This window comes from Sinocyclocheilus anshuiensis, unplaced genomic scaffold (genome assembly GCF_001515605.1).
Source record: "Sinocyclocheilus anshuiensis isolate Anshui unplaced genomic scaffold, SAMN03320099.WGS_v1.1 scaffold208, whole genome shotgun sequence".
In the NCBI taxonomy this organism is placed as follows: domain Eukaryota; kingdom Metazoa; phylum Chordata; class Actinopteri; order Cypriniformes; family Cyprinidae; genus Sinocyclocheilus; species Sinocyclocheilus anshuiensis.
In genome coordinates, this window is record NW_015557186.1 from 2,247,271 (window position 1) to 2,269,693 (window position 22,423).

A 22,423-nucleotide genomic window follows, 5' to 3' on the forward strand; every position below is an offset into this window, starting at 1 on the left:
TACATGTTAATAAAGCCTCACACCTTATTAATATCATGCTGGAAGCAAAATCTGATAGGTAGCACTTTTCGCTGTCGATTTGTACTACCCACTGTTTTAATGGGAGGTAGCAAAATCTGACAGGGTAGCACAAATCAACAGAACACCGGTCGCGTCATATTACAGCACTGAATTACGCAGTTTTATGGACAAAATGCATCTAAAAATAGTGGAGGAAACAGAATGAGATGCTGCGGGAGAGTTGCGTGATCCAAGCTGCCCAAAACATGATAATTCTTTATTTTAAGGTTTAAGCTAATGCTTTAGCGTAATGGCTTGCCCTGTCAGGCGCTTTGACAGATGATGCGTGTGCGTCCTCATGTATAAATGTCACAAATTCACGCGAGCATTTCCATTTTTGCATAAAGGTCCATCCTGACAGTCTGTGTTAAGTTTTAATCTTTACTGAGTGAGCGGTCGGGCGCATGCACGCGCGTCAGACAGACGGAAAAGAGAGAGAGCGCAAAAACATTCATTGTGCTGAAATATCTGTTGTTGAAAGTTAAATCGAGGTTTAAAGGTCAACATGCATTGCGAGTATTTTATGAGAGTAGGAACTGTAAGGGGATAACAGCGTGTAATTGTCTGAATATAAATATCAGATGCTTCAAAACCGCCTTTTACAGGATAAAGAAATGATAGATGTGACTGTGATCAAAGTGAACGTGTGTTCCTGCAGAACATTACTCTTACCTATTGGTTACCACTGAGTTTGTGATTTTATTTGTCTTTATTATCTTTATTATTATTATTTTAATTTTGAATGTAGAGATTTAAACTATATTCACTATACAGTGCTTCAATTTATTTTAAAAATATTTATGTAAGGTTTTTAACAAATTAGGTAAGGTTTGTGCCACTGCTACTCTAAACTAACTGTATTGGTGATTACCAAAATCATTTTTTAGCTTTCTGTATAAGTTAGTCCTCCAATTTGTGTAAGCTCTTTAGTAACAGTAGTAGGCTATTTCTAATGCTATAACATAATTATTGCTTTTATCTATGAAAGAAGGGCAGAGAGCTTTTTAAACAATTTTTTGACAGATTCCTAAAATTCCTAAAATGTGTTTTCTCTTTATTATGGCAGGTGGTCTAATAAATTAAGAACTGTATGTTTTCATAGCATTCAGTTGGCACATTTGTTTGAAGGACATTGGGCAGAATGTGGAATAGTGTGTTTTTTTGTCAATAAAATAAAACAAAGTATATATATTTTTTATTCCGATTAATCGAAAAAATAATCGACCAACTAATCGATTATGAAAATAATTGTTAGTTGCAGCCCTATATAATAAAACACTTATTTTAAAATGTAATATTCCAAAAAATACTGATTTTACTATATATTTTTATCAAATAAATGCAGCCTTCGTGAACATAAGACATTTTAAAAACATTTAAAATCCTACAGATTCAAAACCTTTGACCAGTAGCACTGAGATGAATATATATATAGTTGCATTGATTCAAAGCTTTTGGTGATCCATCTGAGAGCTGTTTGCTCTTTAAATAAGTATTTGAAAGTATGCATTGTATGTAGATCATTCATGGTAAAAACATTCCTATAACGGAGTCAGCGGTCGGTCACTGTTGGCCTCATATTGCTTGAACGGCAGCTGGAGCAGGCGTTACTGTGTGTGTCCGTGTGTTTCCAGTGGTCAGTGGGCTGAGATACGGATGTCGCACTCCTGTACAGCTGCAGCACTGCACAATCTCACTGCTGACTACAATGTTGATTAAAGCTGACATTGTAATAATCCTGCTTTAGTGGCGGCCAGCAGTGCAGGTGCTGCTGACGGTAGACTGTGGCCTGGAAGCCAAATGATGCTCTTTTCTTTCCTTCCTTCCCTGCTGCTGTCCTGCATCATTATCATACACCATCCTAAAGACTGAAAGACATAAGAGATATATTAGACCTGGACAGGATGACTGTATGCTACTGTGCAACACTGCTATAGCATTTATACCGCAGAAGATCAGTGGGCAAGAATGACCTGAAGCCATTATTTTCAGTGCGAGTTGGCAATTTTCAGTTATGCGGCACGGTTGTGAAATGTTTAAAGATACAGTGAGTACTAATAGGAGTGAAGTCAGTGGAGGTCACATGATCTGTCTCTGATGAGAGATACTGTTGGTGAGATGAAGGATAATGTGGCTGTGAATGATCTCAGTGTTTTATATGATTTGTTTCTGCCCACATACAGCAGTCTAATAAAAAAAAAGATGATGCATAAAAACTGTTGCATTCTGAATGAGTTTGATTCATGCGCTGATAATTGTTCATCTTAATATTCATAATATAGAGTATCATATTTTACTGAATTTAAAATTTCAGTTCTTTTATCATCTGAAATGCGATTAGCATCAAGCATGCACAACATTTGGATTGGTGCTGAATGAGAGAAGTACGTGTGCCTGTCTAAGTTTATCTGTATAGCACATTTCCCACACGCCGGTAGATTTAGTTTTGCTTTAAATAAATTAGGCTTGACTAATTGGTTTATAATGAAAACCACTATAATTTGTTTATTTTATGCTTTTTTTTTATTCATTCCTTTTCTGTTCTGAAAACTTACATTTAAAGGATTTTTTGTGGACTAGTGTTCATTTTTTTAAATTTTAGTCTTAGTTATGTGTCAAATGTCCATTTCAGTTTTTATCCTACTTAGTCAACCTGTCCTGTTTTTGTTTAGTCAAGTTTTAGTTGACTAAAAGTCTGTGAATTTTAGTCTAGTTTTTAGTAAATGAAAAAGTCAAATTTTAGTGTTGTCATTCGAGACGTTTCAGAATTATTGTGCTTTTTTTCAACTACAAGCACAGAGAAGCTCTAATTGGGGGATTTAAACTGGCAACCCCAAGCATGAAAACATGTAAGGTGTATTTTTTTGTTGTTGTTGTTGATTAAAATAGAGATATTTTGGATATAGACAGTTTTTATTTTTTGAAACTACATTTTAGTCTCGTCTTTTTTCGTCAACAATATTTCATGTTGTATTAATCACAGTGTAGTTAGTGGTTACTGATGTTGGTGTAGGGCTGGACGATATGGCCAAAATTGATATCACGATATATTTCTTAATTTCGGTCGATACGATATAATTCCGATATCAATATGAACACTATTTATCTGAAATAGAAATCTTTTGTAAATATTGAATTATTGTCCAGCCCTATGTTGGTGTCATTAGTTTTGTCTCATAGTCATGAAAAAAAGCTTGTCGGCGAATATTTTTCATCATAGTTTTCATTAACAAAACACAAATTCGTAACACTATTGTGAAATTACTGTAGGAGAACTAAAATACAGGTTTATAGTGTTGGTAAACATTTTATTTACTGTTATGTGAAATTATTTCCGAGTGTAATAATAAAATGTGACTTAAACACAGATTCGACTTATTATTCTCTCAACAATGCAATTTTGACCTGAAAAATATGGTTTTATGTGCTGCTGTAATTTATATAATATTTCTGCAGCACAAGGTTCATTTTTAGCAGCTAGAAAACTGATATGCGGTTAGCGTGACGTTAGATTTTGGTTGTACATACACCCCTAGGGTAAATGTGTCACTTCTCGGTTGTCAGGGTTTAATGCATGCTTTAATAAACCTCATGCATATGTTGCATTAATATTTTAATTTGTGCTCCTTATGGATCATAATGAATGTTCCTCCTTTCCTTTGCCAGTCGCTGCATTGAGTTAATTTACGCGGAGTTATTTGTCAAATTAGTGGTTCATGCTCGTTTGATAGGGGATCCTGTGGGGAGCCCAGTCCGGTAAGAGATTCTGAAGTGTGACTTATTCTCTGCTCGGTCTTGTTTGCACAAATCTGTTTCCATCACAGGCAATGTGCATTAACTTAACAGTGAGTTTGACTAATTATAAGACCCTTTTTGCTCTATTTGCATGACAGTTTTGTTTTGAGGGAGAAAAGTATTATTTTGAAAAATGTGTTTTATTATGCAAATGTGTTTTGTTTTCTGAATCCAACAAACAAAAGGGATTCATGTATCAAATGATATATGAATATAAAATGAGCTGGAAAGGATTGCACATAAACATATTTGCATTCCTACAAATATATGATTTGCATATTTGTGTTCTTGATTTCCCACGTAGCCTTATGCCGAAGAGCTTTCACCGAATTGTTTTTTGCAGGTGAAATATTTAGTAGAGTGCATTCATATGAAGCTAATCCATAATGCAGCTTTCTCCCGCCCATATCTGCTGCTCTGAAAGTGTTTGTTATTACCAGCACTGAAATGTATTATTCAGCATCCAAATAGCAAATTATTAGCCACATGTACATCTTTTTTGAATGGTAAACATCCAATTTACTTGCAGCCGGTTTCTTTGCTGCAAGGAAACAGGGGAAAGAATTACAGCAGCGAATCTGCACATCTTAGCAAACACACTAATTTCACCCTTGACTTTACACGCACTATTCCAGTGCGGTATATTGGTGGCTCTGTTGATTAAAAAAGAAATTAAATTTGATCAAATGTACAAAGGATGCACAGCATGGAGATGCATATAAATGTAAATCAAGGTTTAGAGGTGTTTATGCAAATTTGAGTCACCGCACATGTTTAGAAGTGTGAAAACCAGTGCTTAAAGGAACATTTCACCCAAAAATACACATTCTGATGTCATTGACTCTTTGTAATGTCATTCCAAGCCTGTATGTTGTTGTTTTCTAATTTTTAAAGATTTTACGTACTTTATGTAACCTTAGCTGTGCATTGTCACTATTTCTGTTAAGCTCCAAAAAGGAGGAAAAGGCTAAAACATAAAACTAGTCCAAATAACTTGTGCACAATATTCAAAGTCTTCTGAAGTCATACAATATATATATATATATATATATATATATATATATATATATGTGTGTGAGAGTTTTCTATAGTATAGAAGGGTGCCGTCAGAATGAGAGTCCCAACAGCTGATAAAAACATCACAATAATCCACAAGTAATCCACACCACTCCAGTCCATCAGTTAATGTATTGAGAAGCCAAAAGAAACAAATCCATTATTAAGATGTTAACTTAAAACAATTAATTCTGGCTGAAAGACGAGGCCATAATCCATAATAACGCTTCCTCCAGTGAAAAAGTCCATCCTCTGCCTCTCACATCAAAATCTAACAACATATTTGTTTAGAGCTGTTTTTGGACTATTTTGGCTTGTAATCGGTGCTTGATCGGTGCAGATTTCTCTCCTGATTCAGACCAGATGACGTTTCCACTGGAGGAAGTGTTATTATGGATTATGGACTCATATTTCAGCCAGAAACCATGGTTTGAAATAATAAAAAAAAAGGTCTTGATGGATTTGTTTCTTATAAACACGCAGTTTTTCTCTTTACAAGATGTTAACTGATGGACTGGAGTGGTGTGGATTACTTGTGGATTATTGTGATGTATTTATCAACTGTTTGGACTCTCATTCTGACGGCACCCATTCACTGCAGAGGATTGATTGGTGAGCAAGTGATGGAATACTACATTTCTCCAAATCTGTTCAGATGAAGGAACAAACTCATCTACATCTTGGATGGCCTGAGTACATTTTCAGCAAATTTTCATTTTGGGGTGAACTATTCCTTTAAGTTATTTATATATTTAGTTGATAACCCCTGTGAGAGAATCAAATTATTGAGTCGAACTTGGGAATCAGTCCGATTTGTGAACTGGATCAACAAATTCATTGAACAAATCCACATCCATTGAACAGAACAGATTAGACATAAATCTTTCATTAACTGAAATGAGAGCATATGCGTATGTCAAGATCTTCACTGAAAGTGAATTTGGCTCCATTTCTTGTTCAAAGTTATCATATGACTTAAGCAGTCTGTTTGGTTTAGTTTATGGTGCTTTTTTTTGTCTGTGTGCCTATTCATTGTAAATGCATAGAAAAGAGCATCTAGTTCAGCTCTTCAGCAATAAAGTCTTCAGTGCAAGAAGTTCATCAAAGTAAGATCTGCAAAAGGAATCGTAACTTCTCAGTATGTAATTCTATCCTCCTCCAGAGCAACAATGAAAAATAAAAGCAAAACAAAACTCAACAGATGGACATAATTGATGTGGCACAGGCAGAAGTCTTACTTTGAGATGCTCAGAGGGAATGTTTGGAGCGATGTGAGATCTGAGGTCATCCTAAGTGCAGCAGGAATGTCTCCGGTGTCTGCTGGGATGCTGCTGCCGGTTCTTCCTGTTTGCGGTCATGTGGCAGTCACGCATTACTAGTGAAGCATAGCTAAAGACAGGAGAGCAATGCCGCCCACCACAGATAAACCAGTACGGAGCTGTCGCGGCCGATTTTGTGATGGAGCGCTTTACGGTTGTGTTTTAGCAAAGAGGCTTAACCCTTATGAATACATTTTCTGCTTGTTTCTCCATTACTGGACGCATCATAAGCCCGTCACACACCCCTGATCACATTTCAGCACAGCTAAACTCCAAACCATGTGTTCTGCTTGGATATGTTTTTGTGTGGGTTTTGTGCTGTTTTTTTTTTTTTCAGTGATTTTCTTTATTTGTATGCCTTTGGGGGTCAGAGGTGACAGAAAAGAGGAAAAGAAGTGACGTGCATTTGATTTGTTTTTGCATTGTGAGATTTCCTGGATCATTCCTGTTCTGCAGCATCTATTAAACTCTGTAATGTTTACAGATATGCTTGTGTTGAGAATATTAGGGAAGTGTTTATATAAAAGGGTGAACTAAAGGGTGTTAACAAGCTAAAACTATGAAAAAAAAAAGTTTGTTCCTTGATATAAAATAGATGTTAACTGGAAAAAACAACAAAAAAAAAAACGAATTTCATTTCAACTATTCATCATTTTTATTTCTTTTAAGCTCAAGTACTGAAATAAATTACTAAAGTACTAAAACTGAAATAATAAGTAAACACTACATAGTAGGGGTGTGCGATATATATCGTCTGCAGTAATATCGGTATTGTTGTTTTAACGATGTGCGATTTGACTATCGAGTATTTTGCAAAAACCATTCAAAACATCCCTACAGAGCGCACACATACATTACGTGAAGTCTAGACTAGTGCGTGTGCGCATTTAGAGTGCGTTCTTTCACTGCATGATTCAGTCTATTAAAATGCATTTAGAATGATCACAAATTCAAGACATGATGGCAGAAAATGTATATTTATACCACTTCATATAGTTCTTCAATTTCAGACGAAGAGTGCCGTTTTTCTCCAAAAATTACCATGATTACAAATGTGACATTGAATTCAATAAACAATAAGTTAATTAAGAGACTTACGTTTTAGACACCATATTGCTTGTGTTTGCTGTATTTCGCCAACAAAAATCATTCTGAATACAGCCACAGTGCTGTTTTGTGTCTCTGAGCAACATGACGGTGCATAGACTTACTTGAAGCAAAAACAAACTAATAAAAATGACAAAAATGCACAACCAAATTACAGAAAATATAAAAATTACTTCAAAATCTTAATACACATTAATAATATATCAATTATAGTAAAATAACAATGGGGTGAAACAGACTTTCAGAAATATGAATAAAAATGAAACTGGTTGGTTTTGACTCTGTGCGTTCTATATGCAAATGAGCTCTGTTATGATTGGCTAAGCTCTGTGCAATGTGGCAGTCATATGCTAATGGAAAATTGGTGATAATTTGAGATATAAATATGAGATGTCTCATTGTAATTTCTAAATGAGCGTTTCTGCAGTTTAGTTTCTATAAATGGCAGCATTGGCTCATTGGAAAAATGTGCCTCTACCTACATTTTTGCAAAAACATGCCTGTACATATAATTCAGTTTCCAACAGCTGCAGTTTTGGCAGGAAAACACCACCTTTTATTTGTTTTCACACAAGTTCTGATTACAGAGGCATATTAATGATTAATATTGATTAATGTTCCTTGCACAATACTGTTATGACCTCAAAACACTTATCATAGTACATGATTTATAAATTAATACAATTTGACGTTTGAATCTCATAATCATTGATTTGGCTTTTCTGATGTAGTAAACTTGCTTGTAAGCTCACCTGGTACAGCGTTACACTTCTGATGTGGAGCGTTTGGGTTTGAGTTCCATGAAACTTGAGTAAAATGGCATGCTTGCTTCAGCAAATGCGTTTTTATCTCACGTTTGCTTATGTTAACACTAGGGCTGTGCAATATATCGAAATTATCGAAATATCGCAAATGTACATATCGCAATATGCATATCGCTACAGCTTGCAATATTTGGGGCCATGAACAAAAGACAAAGAGAAAATCACTCACTGCTCTTACCTAAATAACTTTTGTAGCTTAAATAAGAATCAGTGCATATTGAATTCAAAGAGTAAATACTAAGCAGTTTTTTATTTTTCCTTTTTATTATTCAGTTCCTAAACTCATGTTAAAATGATTACACTAATGTTAAAATGACATTTTTATGTAATGCTCGAGTAAAACACTATCGTTCACTTTCAGAAGTTGTTGTAGGGGTGCTTTCTTATTAGAATCAGAATCCGAATGAGCTTTATTCACCACTTAAGTGTGCGCAAACTCAAGGAATTTGTTGTGGTTTTACGTGGCACTTTAAGCATTATCGTATCGCATATCGAATAACGCATTATTTAATTAGTTATCACATATCACATTTTTCTTCAATATCGCACAGCCCTAGTTAACACTATCGGGTATGTTTAGAGTCAGGTTTAATGTAGCTGATATGCTATTTTCGAACACGATAGAGCATTAAGCTTTTAGCAGCACTTGCTGTCACTCGCTCACTTGGCACTAACTCACTTAATTTCCAAACTGCAGCCATGTGTGTAACAGCCAATGTTATAAAACGTTGCCAGATTCACGTTCAACAGTTTTGAATAAAACTGAACGCGCTTTTAGTACCACTCACTGTATATTTCACTTTGAAAGTGTCACGAATTGTGCAAGAAGCAATGTTCATTTTGCAGAAATGTCGCTACATGCACGTTTTCCCAATGAACCTGGGTTGATAAGTGTTGTGAGGTCAGGAGGTTTTTTGCATTGTGAACATTGGAATTTCTTGCATAGTATGAACTTGTTTTCTTATAATAAAGGTTTAGAGTTTACTACTTTTTATCTGAGCCCTGAAATCCCGTCCTGTTTCTCTACTCCAATATTGCAATTATTGCATAAAATTTGATGAGGTTTTTAACAGATAATTAAACTGTCACTCACCTTCAACTGTGATCTTTTTATGTGTAATTTCATCTCCTAAAATAAAATTAGATTTATAGGGAAACATGCTCACACATTAGAGGAACCTCTATGATGAGATTAAAAGTGGTGTTTGCCCACATAAAGCATATTTGATATTGACTTGATTTGACATTTCTTCCAGTATTTGCCAAAGTCTTTTTTGCGGTTACGTCATTTGCCTACCGACGTCGTTTTGATTTATTTATAGTAACAAAAATGATTTAGCCTAGTTCAGTTAGAGGACAGACACTTTTAAAAACTAAATGCTCAATGCAGCATGCCGAACCGTGTGCACCACGGAGCAGGAGTCAGATTTTATTTATCACGTGAGGAGAGTGAGTCGAGCTGACTGACAAGAGTGAGGTGAGAAAGACAAGATGATGGCAGAAGATTGTTTAGAAAGGAAATGCAAAGGCGCCTGTTTGGCAATGTTTTAGATTTTGAAAGGCCTATTGACTGGAAGTTTATACATTCGTTTCTTATTTATTTGGTTCCACAGTGTTTGCTGATTACTTTATTTAAACGTTGTGTATTTTATTTTACATCAAGGTGTATATGCCGTGCCTCCAAGCTTTCTTATTCGTTTAGCTAATAAACGTTCTGTACTTTGTGTAGCCTAAGTAGTTTGTTATTTTATTAGGCATATATGGTGTATTTTTATTCGTTTTGTTAATAAAAGTTCTATGAGTTTGACGCTGTTGTTGCTTGAATTGAATCAATGCCGAATTGCCGCTAATTTGAAAGTGAAAGTAAAATGTGCACAGCGCTTTTTCAAGCTATTTGAAAGCCAAGAAATCCGAGGAAAAGAGGGAAAACTCAAACGAGCAATTGCTTGACGCCGAATTGCAATTCAATTGCTGCTAATTTGAAAGTGAAAGTAAAATGCGCACGGCACTTTTACAAGCCATATGACTGCGAAGAAAAGAGGGAAACTCAAACGAACTAACACCCCCACCCCAACGGTGATACCGGTATTACCGGTGTTGTCACACGTCGATTAACCGGGAGGGTCCAAGTGCATCTGAAAGTCCTTGATTTTTGGGTGTTGCTGTGTCAGAGCACATGTTGGGATATTGCTCTCGCAGCATTGTTCACACATGACAGGATCCCGTCTCAAGTGGCGGAATGAATGAATTGATCTGTGAGGCGCGTACGGGAGAGATTGAATCTAGATAATAAATGGAAAGCTTAGAGCGTGGTTTTTATACAAAGGACAAGCATCAGAAATAAAAGGTGAAATGTGAATTACTGACTTTAATACTTTCAGTTATTGATGATTGGATGAGATGCATTTGAAATGTTCAATATATGCAGGAATTTTTTTACCTGTTTTTCATTATATGATTGCCTTCTTTTGCTCATTAATTTTTATACAAAGCTTAGCATAAGCATGGAAACTTTTCATTTTATGATTCGTGAATGCCAGATAGAATAAAATGCTTGCAGTTTTATCTGTCTTTCTTTTCTTGATGGATTTGAAATGTGTTTATAGCTCATTAGGCATCTTTATGTGTCCAATAGCAGAGGTGGGACTGAAGCAGAGAACGATAGGATGGTGTGTTTAATGGTATGCATGTTTTTCAGCTCATAGTGTGAAGACACAGAACTGCTGCTGTATATATTAAAAAAAACCTCTTCATTATATCAAAGCTATGTGTGCGTCATTGTTTTTTTTTTAGCCCACATTGATACTGTAATTTGCATATCACGCCTTATTAGAGCTTGTGCATGAGATACAAATGAAACAACACCTACAGGTTTTTCTTTTCCTGCCTGTTTTAACCACATGTCAGAGATATGTTCAGCCGTACGAGGTTTATTCCAGCCGTTTGAACTGCTAGATCCAGGCTGTGGAAAAATGCATGCGTTGTGGAATTCCCAGGGATTTGATTCTGTCACATACAATTTTTCCTTGTTTTCCATCATCGGTGGCTTTTGTTTTCCAGTGCAGTGCAGTGCAGAAATGATCATGACATTGTACAGTATCGTCAAAGCATGAGTCTCAATTTCAACATTTATAGCCAACTGTATAGAATATTAAATGTAGATGTTTTATAATAGTAATAATAATAATTTTATTTTTAAAGCGCCATTCCCAAGCTCAAGGTCCTAAACTTATTTCATTTAAGAATTAATGCACTTTTTAAATTGTAATTAAAGCCAATTATTATACATTCATGATTTTGCACAATATACTTAAACTTAAGCAAATTTCTAATTTGAACTCGAGTAGTAACATCAGTAAGAGCTGGAGCCCAACCCTTAGATTTTTGGGTAAAATGAAAATTAAGCTATAAATTGAAAAACTGAGCTCTTACTCAGCTGTTTACCTCAAGAACAACAGAAAAGTCTCTGATAAATGATTGATTATTCTGGTTTTTGCCACATTGCATTGGCACTAAACCTGCCATCAATTCTTTAAACTAAGAGAAAGAAAGATTCTTCTCCAGCTGTTTTATATGCATTTGAATGAAGTGCATGAATAATGCGCATTTTAATTTGCATATATTGGGATGGGTGATAAACAGTTTAGCTTGATATCTTTTATCCTTTTGACAGTATTACATATATATATATATATATATATACCTGATATATATGTGGTCCGAAACCATCATTAAAACCAAACACACATTGTTGCCAGTATATTCAAAATAAGTCTGAATGAAACTGACAGTTTGGTCATAGTACATTTTTTTCATTAATTAGGAAGGTCAATTATTGTGTGGGAGAACCTTTGAAGTACTAATGAATAATCTAATCAGTTTAACATCAGATATGCTCATCATATTATTGGTGTGAAATATTGATTAGTGATGATCTGAGTTTGAGATTACTAGCACAGGCAGATAACTATGCATGACTGGATGATTAACTTAAGTGTTAACTAGAACCTTTGTCCATGTTAAATATTTATTCAAAATATAAATAATTTAATGTATATTTATATGTATTAGTTTTTTTATATTTCAATTTTATTATAATATATAATAAATAATATATGATAAAAGTATAATTAAAATGAAAAATAATTGTTTAAAAAACAAACAATTACATTTTTATACTTCGAATATAAATAAAAAAAACTAACAAATACATACAAAATCACTTTTATACATGTATTTTATTATAAATAAAAGAAAATAGATGTATAACAATATTAAAATCAAACAAATGCATATAAATATACTAAGTAAATTAGATATTAATTATATTTTACATTTATATTTTAATTAAATATCTAATATCGACTTTTAGCATCTGCATCAGTCATTGGAAACCCATTGATTGACTAATTGACATGTCTTTTTCACACAAAATTGATTTACATTCACCAAACATGTTCATTCACAGTTTCTGTTATCAGCATCAGCAATGCTCTTTTGTGCAGCTGTCACACATCATGGCTGGATTGATCTGTAAAGCAGTCGCTTATCTCCACTCTCTAGACAACATGTGACCTCCCATCTTTTGTGCTGAATTTAAAGGCAGAATCATACAGAATAAATCATGTGACAATAGAGATGCTGACCAGACGCTGAGTTCCCATATCTGAATCTATTCAGTGCTTTCAGTGTTTCCAGCCAGTGGTGTCTTTTGATGAAAGGCTGCCAAACATAACTTATAATAGGATTAATTAAATATGTTCAACACCTTCAGAATTATGCAACACATTTATCTAGTTTAACATTAAAGCTGTTTGATTTTCATTGTGTGTGATTTTAAAGATGAGGTGGAGCAGCACACATCAGCACATGATAGAGATTTCATTTATTCATATTCATACATCAAATCCAGATGGTAATTTACAGTCTTTGCATGGTGACAATGAGCTTTGAATCTCTACAAGTGTTGAACTTTATCTAGCAGTGAAACGCATGAACAGGTGTTAATATTGCTTTTTGACGCATTTGAACCAAGAGGCGTAAAGTGTAACGCGTTCGATCTTAAAATACTTATAGATTTCAGCAGATTCAAAATGAGATCAGGAGATGTTGTAATGTTTTAATTAGGGCTGTCAATTGAATCATTTTAAGTGGATTAATTATATGATGTGCTGATTAATTAATCACATTAATCAGAGTTAATGGCATGCATCAATATTTGCACAGAAAAGCAGCAAAAAGTGTCTTTTAGAAGGCAATATATTGTCTTTTATTTCAGTATAGTTGATGCTAATTTGATAATTGATCTATTAATACATAGCAATCCATTTTGCAGCCCAGGCTCATTGGAAATATGTTCAGTATCTCTTAAACAAATTTTATTAAATTATGCTGGCTTAATTTCTCTTAGGAAGTTATATTACTCCACAAACTCTTTTGAAGAAACTTGTCTACCCTGAATTCATTTTAGATTTTTTTTTAATCTAAAGAAAACCTATAAAACCTTTATATAGGTTTTTAAATTGCTCTTACACTATTTCAACAATGAAAAGCCAAGGAAGCTGGCATGACGTTAAAACATCAGCCAACCAGCAATCATTGGAAATACGTGACTCTGGCTACATTTCTGCAAAACCAGAAATGCATTGCTCAAGGTACAATTTGCTGCAATATTGCCAAGCAATATAATTTTTTTTTCTCTATTGCATATGTGGGTTTATTAAACAGCCCAGTGTAATAAGAGAAGGAAAAACATTTGTGGGTACATTTTTGCAAAAGGATATTGCATTGCTTGTATCATGTTTTACAGCAGATTCAAAGTGAAATAGTATTGTTTTTCAAGGTTCTCAGAAACCGTTAAAGTGTGACAATAGTGCTAACAATAGGTCAACATAAGCAAACGTCACACAAAATACATTTTCTGAATCAACCATGCCATTTTAGCTTGTTTCCACAAGTCTTTGAGCTCTTTTATTGTGACTTGTGTTTCACACAATGCTGTACCAGGTGCGCTACCGAGCAAGTTTAAGTGATCAGAAAAGCCGTATGTATGAAGCTGGTTATGTGCTGCAAACATAAAAATGTATTCGTTTACAAATCATGCGCTATGGTAAGTGTTTTGAGGTCATAACATAGTATTGTGCATGAAAATAAGTATTTATTAATTGATAAGCTGCCCCTGTAATCATAATTTGTGTGAAAAGGAACAAAAGTTGTTGGTGGGCCCCATGAAAATTTAATTTTTCTCTAAATTCTGTGTTTTCGGTTTTATTTTTTCTGGATTCTGTGTTTTATGATTGAATATAAATCGTGTGTAATGAAATGAATTAATAAAACTTCAACAATTTTAATCAATCTTTAAAAATGTAATCAAATGAAAATGTAACAATTACAACAAAACATTGCGTTTTTATTTTTGGTCAAATAAGATGCTGCACAACAGAGCTGTATGAAGTAAAACATGGATGAGAAAATATTTTTCTTGTATGGTATTCTTAAAAATAATTATATTATTATTAGCAATTTGAGAAGTACATTTAGTATACAATAGTGATATATTTCTGTCATAATTTCTTCAAGATAAACCAGACTTTTATTTTGGTGGGTTGTCATGAAGGTCTTTCAGTTTTAGTTTCAGTTTGTATTTGACTGTAGTTTTTCTCACATTGAACAGTTAAAAACTGGTGAAGTGACTCTCTGGAGGTGAAGTTCATGGGTTCATGTCCTCATGTTGAGACACAGACTCAGAAAACACTGTGTGTTTGAGTTTGTATATCAGAGGAAACCGCGCCATTCATTCACACAGAGACACATTGGCTTATTAGCCACTGACTGACTGTTTTCACGCTTATTTCTGCTGTCATCTGCCAATATATCTTGATCTCGATATGATCTCTTAGATATTATTGATCTTTATTGTGTGTTTGTTTGTAAAGTAGCATTATTTTTTTTGAGATGTTAATATAAGGCGTTTGTTCTCCTTGGTTAGGTTTTCTCCAGCTTGCCGTGAGCAGAAGTGTCTCTCGTTCTCCCGCTCCATTCTGTGATGTCACGGTACCATCAGCGTTTCGAGCGGGATTTCCGCAGCGTGTGGGAGCGGAGGGAGCACTGCGCCTCCAACAGCAGCTGCGGCGGCACAGTTAACGGCTGCGTCTCCACCTCTGCCTCCTCCATCCCCAACAGCGGCAACAACCGTCCCGGCCTCCTGCCCCTGCCCGTCATCCCCTCGCTGCTGCCCACCCCGGTCACCGGGGCAACGAGCACGGCCAATAGCGAGCTGACCTGCAAGCGATTAGCCTCCACCTGCACCACCTCTGCGACTAAGGTAGGACTGAACACACCTGCAGCCGCTCTCTCTGACTAATTTACTCACCCTCATGTCATTCCAAACAGGTATCATTGTCTTCTCTGAAACACTATTGAGAGATGTTCCCACTTCAACGGTAGTCGATGGTAATTCACACTGCTAAGGTCTAAAAGGGACAAAACAGCCCATGAAAGTGTCCATAAATGATTCATGCAGGTTGTATTTTGAAGTTAATGTGGTCAAATTTGATGTTAACTTTGAAGCGGTGTTATTTTGGTAACAATGAGGTACTATTATAGATTTAATTAGTATTTTGAATTAGTTTTAGTTAAAGTTTTAATAGTTTTATGTAGTGGTCGGCCGATATATCGCCAAGGCCGATACATCGGCCGATATATCGCCAAGGCCGATACATCGGCCGATATTTGGCATTTTTCAAAACTTGGCATCGGCCGATAAGTTTTTCTGTTTGGCCAATGCGTTCGAGGCGGGACTTTTATTTTGACAGCGCTGAGAGCGGCAGCGCCTGCGCGCACAGTGCTCATGTTCTCCCTCTTGTTCGCCGTCGTCGTTAACAGTTCTGTCCACTGACAGAAGTCTGTCTAATAATCCGATAGATCTGTTAAACAAAGGAATTAAAATGTATACAAAAAGTATTATAACGATTGCTTTTATATTATTGTAATAGAAAGGCAAACATTATAATACATTCTCGTTTGCCGTCAGCATTGAGTAAATATGCATTTACATCATTTGAACAAATCTTTGAATGACTAATGAAAATTTAATTTCACAAACCTTGCAAACTTAGTCGAATCCAGTTGTGAGATCTTGTGAAGTGTGCATGTGACCTGCATGATCGCGTGTTCTCTGCTTGACTTTCGGTCCGTGCAAATTGAATGCTTTAAACATTAAATTCGTGATTTCAAATTATGCTGCGCTTTATGCATTTGCCCACTGCCATATTCATGTCATTTTCATTGTGTGCTGTATGTAAAATGAGTGTTACCTTGGCTTTATTTGAAAAAATATGATTCCCAATGTACAAAAACTTCCCAGAATACCGCGTGCTCTGTTGGTTACAGTTTACTTCCTTTTTAATTATATTTTTATTAAATGTAAAAAATCATTTTTTAATGTTTTTAAATTGCTAAAATGTTCAAACAAGCATCTATTACATAATATCCATTTCTGATGTCGCCAATAATTAGAGATGCACCGAAATTTCGGCTGCCGAAAATTAGTTCACCGCTCAGGTTTCACTTTCACGTGGTGTGACACTCTGCGTATTATCCGCTCTATGCGTGCGCGCTCCGCTCAGCTCCACTCGTATACCGTTCATGCGAATCAGAACAGCAACGTCCACTCAAACATTGAGCCGACAGGAAACATCGATGTAGTACAGTATTGTTTCTGTCTGCAATAGCCCTACTGTGCTGTTATCATATCGAAGTTAGAAATTCAAATATTGTGACAAAATAAATTTTGTAGGGTGCCACGAGTTTGTTAAAATTTCCATAGGGTGCTGCGACTAAAAAAAGGTTGGGAAACACTGATCTAAAGTATAAGGATGTTTATTTTACAAATTTATTTTTTAATCTATTTTCAAATGATTTCAAATTTCTTAAATATTAATTAAAATAAATACAATTATATCGGCTTTATATCGGCCATCGGCCACCCTGCTTTCCAAGATATCGGCATCGGCTGTCAAAAAACCAATATCGGTCAACCACTAATTTTATGTTTTTCTTTTTTCGTATAAATTTTAATTTGAGTTTAATTTTAGTAATTTGGTTGTCTGTTTTTATACTTTTTAAGATACATTTTTATTTCAGTTTTAGTTATTTTAATACATCGGGTTAAACTAAATAAAAGTCAGAAATTTTGCCTTACCTTTAAAATATTTAATAATAATTTATGATTTTGTTTTATTTCAGTTAAACTTTGCTGAATTATTTTCTTAATTTATTAATGAAATAATAAAACTGAATTAAATTATTTTATTTCAAGTAACAATTTTAGTTTTAGTTAACTGTAATAACCCTGCTATGAAGTCTGCATGAAATGCTTTTTGAAACCCATTTTGCTTCCAATCTGATATATTTCAGTGTGTGATAGGAAGGGAAAAGATTGTAAACTTGTAAAAATTTCCTACACTGCTCTAGGTGTTTATTTATTGATTTTTTAATTCTACATTTTATTTATTTTTTTATGTTTTTCCTTTTTTCAGTGTTATGCTATTATTTTTATTTTTATATTTTAATGTTATTTTTATGTTTTTTCTATTTATTTTACCTTTGTGTAGAAAATGGTTTTTAAGGATGTGAGTACAACTTTACATGTTGACATTGGTATAATTTGATTCTATGGTTTTTCTTCTTTTTTTTTTTTTGACTTTATTAACTATATTTGCTTTTTTTTTCATTTTAATTTATTTAGTATCCATTTATATTTGTGTAGTTGAATTTAGCATTGTTTGTCCTTGTGCATGGATGGACCACTTCAAACACAACTGTTGATGGCCACATCAAGTTGGAGAGCTTTGCGGCGTCATTATGTGCCACATGTGTTTGTTGTCTCCGCTCGCGGCGAAAAAAGAAGATTAAAGCTTGTGCAGTGGCGGATCTTAGGGTCAATTTTTCTGTCATCCATCATGAAAGCCCTGCAGCCGCCCCCACCAGCGTATCTCTACAAGCCATCTCTGATAAGGAAGAGCGAGGCTGCTTATTGATCTTTGTCAAGAATAAACTCCCGCTACCTGCTTTCATATTGCAGACGGGCCGGAGTGGGGCAGGGGAAAGAATAAAGCAATCTTAGATTTACAGACGTCTACACTGGGAGAAGTCTGGGGTCAAAAGCAATATGCTTCTGCATCTTTCATTCCACATACAAAGGCTTCTTTGTGTCAACATTTTGTTATTTAAAGTATGGGCATATTGGCTTCACTCATCCTGTGATTGTATTGTGGGAGTTCAGCGGTGGCGTGAGCAGCCAATAATTGAGTGTGTGCAAAGTAATTTGCTTGCATATTAAGTTATGAATCTCACTGAGAAGATTGGTTTTGTGGCCTTTTCGTCTTGATCCTGTGAAAAGAGTCACCGCTCTTGTGAGGCAGATATAAATACTGTCAAATGACTCAAAGGGTCAATTTGTCGCATTCAGATTCATTAAAATGCAAAAATGTTGGTGAAGCTACTTTTGAAACTTTGCTACAAGCTAATTAAAATACAAGCTGATAAAAAGAAGTTCAACCACAATCTGGCTTTTCTTTTTTTTTTTAAGTAGTTATGCTACAAGCTACTAATAAAGGCATTTAATGAAGCAGTATCTTTTTAAATAAGTCACTGTTTATCAGACAATAATATTTATATGGAGTAGTATCTTTTTAAAGTAACTTTATCAGACACAACCCTCTACATTGCGAGTAAATCACTCGCATATGCGACTAAATCTTACTCTGGGCGACTAAATAATGTCTAACATTAGCCATTGGCTAATAAATTCTTAGATTTTACACGCCAGTATAGAAAGCACTGATTTACATTTATTCATGTAATTAAATATAACTGAAAAGCTTTTGTTATTTACTTATTGTTTATTTGTTTACTTATTCGATTAGATATTTATTTAATTAAATAATTGTATTTATTGTGTTTATTTATTTTAAAAACAGTGAGGACCTCAAATATGGTGACATAATAAAACATTAGGAAAATAATTATCATCAGTAAAGCTTGAAAAAATGTCACAGTTTATCAGACTATAATTTTATTGTTAGAATCAAAGAAGTATTTTTATTTATTTATTTATTTAGTAAATAATATATTTATTTATTTTAAAAACAGTAAGGACCTCAAATATGGTGACATAATTAATATACCACTGGTAAACTAATTATCATCAGTAAAACTAGAAAACACATTTACATTTATTCATACAGCTATTTAATAGAGTGGCATTTTTTTAAACAAGTCGCTTATATGAGAAAATATTATTTAATTAATTAATTAATTTTATTTATTTTAAACGGTGAGGATATGGTTACGGTCGTTATACCATCGACATTTATAGTAAATACTGTATACCAACTAATTATCATCAATAAAACTTAATAATCATGTAAATAAAAAAAAAATCTAGTTTTGTTGATGTTATTTATTTCACCGATGGTATCTGTTCTAACATGGTTTCTAATTTTTCTGACCGAGATTAAAATTGTGATGAACGGCAACATCTAACAAAATATATTATTTTGTAAAGCGATTGTAATAATTATACATCTTTATATTAAGCCATTTTCACACCTTGTTCATTTGAAGTATTTGATTTGGACCCTGATTCGTTTTCTCGGTTTGGTTCATGTAGGCAAAAAATGAACTACGATGAACTGTCAACAACATGAACTGTGTATTTCTACAGTCTGTTGCTTGGGTCGTGAATGCTGAATGTCACTTGAGTTTCCCAGCAGATGTAGAGTTACAGCGGGAACGTGACCGTGCGAGTGCCTTTCCCACCATCATTTCAAACACACTTTCATACACTGCTCCCATTTAATTTCTTCCCCTAATCATGGCTGTCTTGTGTTTCTGGACGGCTCTCAAGACGCCCTGAAAGCTTATTGAGTATTTCAGCCGCTATCTGTAGCGTGACCCCTTTCAACAGCTTCGCTCCGCTGAAGGTTTCATTTTGTCAGCTAAGAGCTCTTTCATTTAGATTTAGTGAAACTGCATTATGCAAAACGGCCAGTCAGAACATGCCAAAACATGCAGGACTCTGGAACTCTGCAGATGAGAAAATGAAGAGCCTGCAAAGGAATATTTTCTCATCGTTATGCGATCTTTTGAATTGCTCATCATGCTTTTGTATTGTGCCACTTCATATTCATATTACAGATAATTACAACTGGTCTGCCATGCTGCTGTAAACAATTCATAAGTTGGCATAATTCTGCTCCATTTGGGCAGATTCAACAGTCAGAGGAATTTCATTAGCCCAGCAGCATAATTGCATGATTAATTTGACTAATAATTCCCATTTATTCTCTGATTAGATGTAAAAAAGCTATTTGGAAGGCCTTGGTAAATTAGATTAGTGATTCTCAACTGATTTTGCTTCAGGATCCAGATATTGCAATAGACATCACATCAAACTTAGTTTTTATTGCACAGAAGTAAACCAAATTGCTCAAAAAACCAAACATTCAAATCGTTTGAACTTTGTCTAGGTGGTATTTAGGGATATTATTTAAGGATATTAATATGTTGACATCTGTCCATTGTGACTTGGAGTATATATGTTTGTGTGTGTGTATGTATGTATTAGAGCCCGACCGATATGTTTTTTTTGGGGGCCGATACCGATATTAGGGAGTAAAAAAAGACAGATACCGATATATCGGCCGATATTCTTTATGTGTAGGCTATATTATAGTACAGTATAGTCAAAAGTTTGGACACACTTCCCATTCGTGTGTCCAAACTTTTGACTGGTACTGTATATAGAATACAGTATATAGCCTACATAAACAGAATATATATACATAAACACATTTTTTTGCAATGATAACTCAAATGTGGTGATCAAACACTTATAATGATGTGACAAACATAGGCCTATGTAATGGAGGCAGGGTATTTAACAATTTAACAATAAACTTTTATTCAAAGTGAGTCTGATATCAGTGCACTTAACAGTAAACTTCACTTCACTTATTATAAATAACTTGAATAACACAAATAGAACAAAATATATATAACTTGAATTAAGAAATTAAACAAGGTAACTGTGTAGGACAAGCGAGCTACTGCCAAACCAACAGGGGCAGGTTTATGCTAGAAGCACAGCTTTTCCAAATGTAAACATCTAAAAACGAATATGATAAGCTCATTGTGAGAGTAAAAGACGAGGACATTGATGTTTATTTACTTAGCATTGAGTCTCACCAAGTAGGTGACAACGTAGAGTTAAATCACCATTCAACAGACTCAAGCCACCACCGCACTGCCGTCTATTGGACTGCAGAAAGATATTAACTTTTCAATCTGCTATGTTACTGACTGTACTTACAAACTATGCTGACCTAGGAAATGTGATGTGACCGATGTGATAAGCATGAGTTCTGGGAGCGGCAGCTGGTATAAACACAAGCATTGACTGCCGCGATCAGCTCCGGTGCACCGCAGATCAGCTCTAACGTCTGCTGTTAAAATTGAACCATCCATTCATCATATCGTCATGCAAAACTACGAATTAGAATCATTGTTATGTGACGATCAAACTAAGTATTTACACCATTTAGAAGCATTTCATTTGCGTAATGGCGGTGCTCATCGTTTACTCAGGAAAAAGGTCTATATGTTCAGTAAAAAAAAATGTCATATCTGTGGCATAGTCGTCGATACCGATATATCTGTGACAGGCTCATATCGGCTGATAAAATCAGCAAAACGCTAAATCGGCCGGGCTCTAATACATAACGTTTGGTACAAATACACAAAAACAGTAGTGTAGACAACATAATGGGTTCTATTCTACATCGGACGCGAGCGGCGTGACAAAATACAATAGAATTCTATTGTATTTTGTCGTGCCGCGCGATGTGATGTGACCGATGTGATAAGCATGGCGCCGCAGACGCGTGCCGTGAAGCGCAGATCAGCTCTAGTCTAACGTCACTGAATCTGCTGTTAAAATGAGCCATCCATTCTTCATATCATCATGCATAACAAAGAATTAGAATCATTGTAACGCGACGATCAAATATAGGTGCGGGTGGGTGGCACTTGATAATTTGAAGCAGCGGACTCGGATGAAGTTTGAGCTCATCCGCGCATCGCTACACTACACTGACCTGGGTCCAGTAGCAAACAATGGAGTGCGCTTTGCTGGACAAAGTAAGTAATTACACCATTCAGAAGCATTTAATCTGCGTTATATGTTCTGTAAAAAAAAAA

At 34.9% G+C, this 22,423-nt stretch overlaps 1 protein-coding gene across 1 annotated transcript in view; it reads left to right on the forward strand.

Moving 5' to 3' along the window:
- Nucleotides 1-22,423, forward strand: part of LOC107678777 (kelch-like protein 29) — a 142,343-nt gene that overhangs the window by 15,087 nt on the left and 104,833 nt on the right. The window contains exon 3 of the mRNA XM_016474169.1: nt 15,150-15,485. Coding sequence (XP_016329655.1) covers nt 15,207-15,485 — 279 coding nt within the window. The 5' untranslated portion in view covers nt 15,150-15,206. The remainder of the gene's footprint in view (nt 1-15,149; nt 15,486-22,423) is intronic.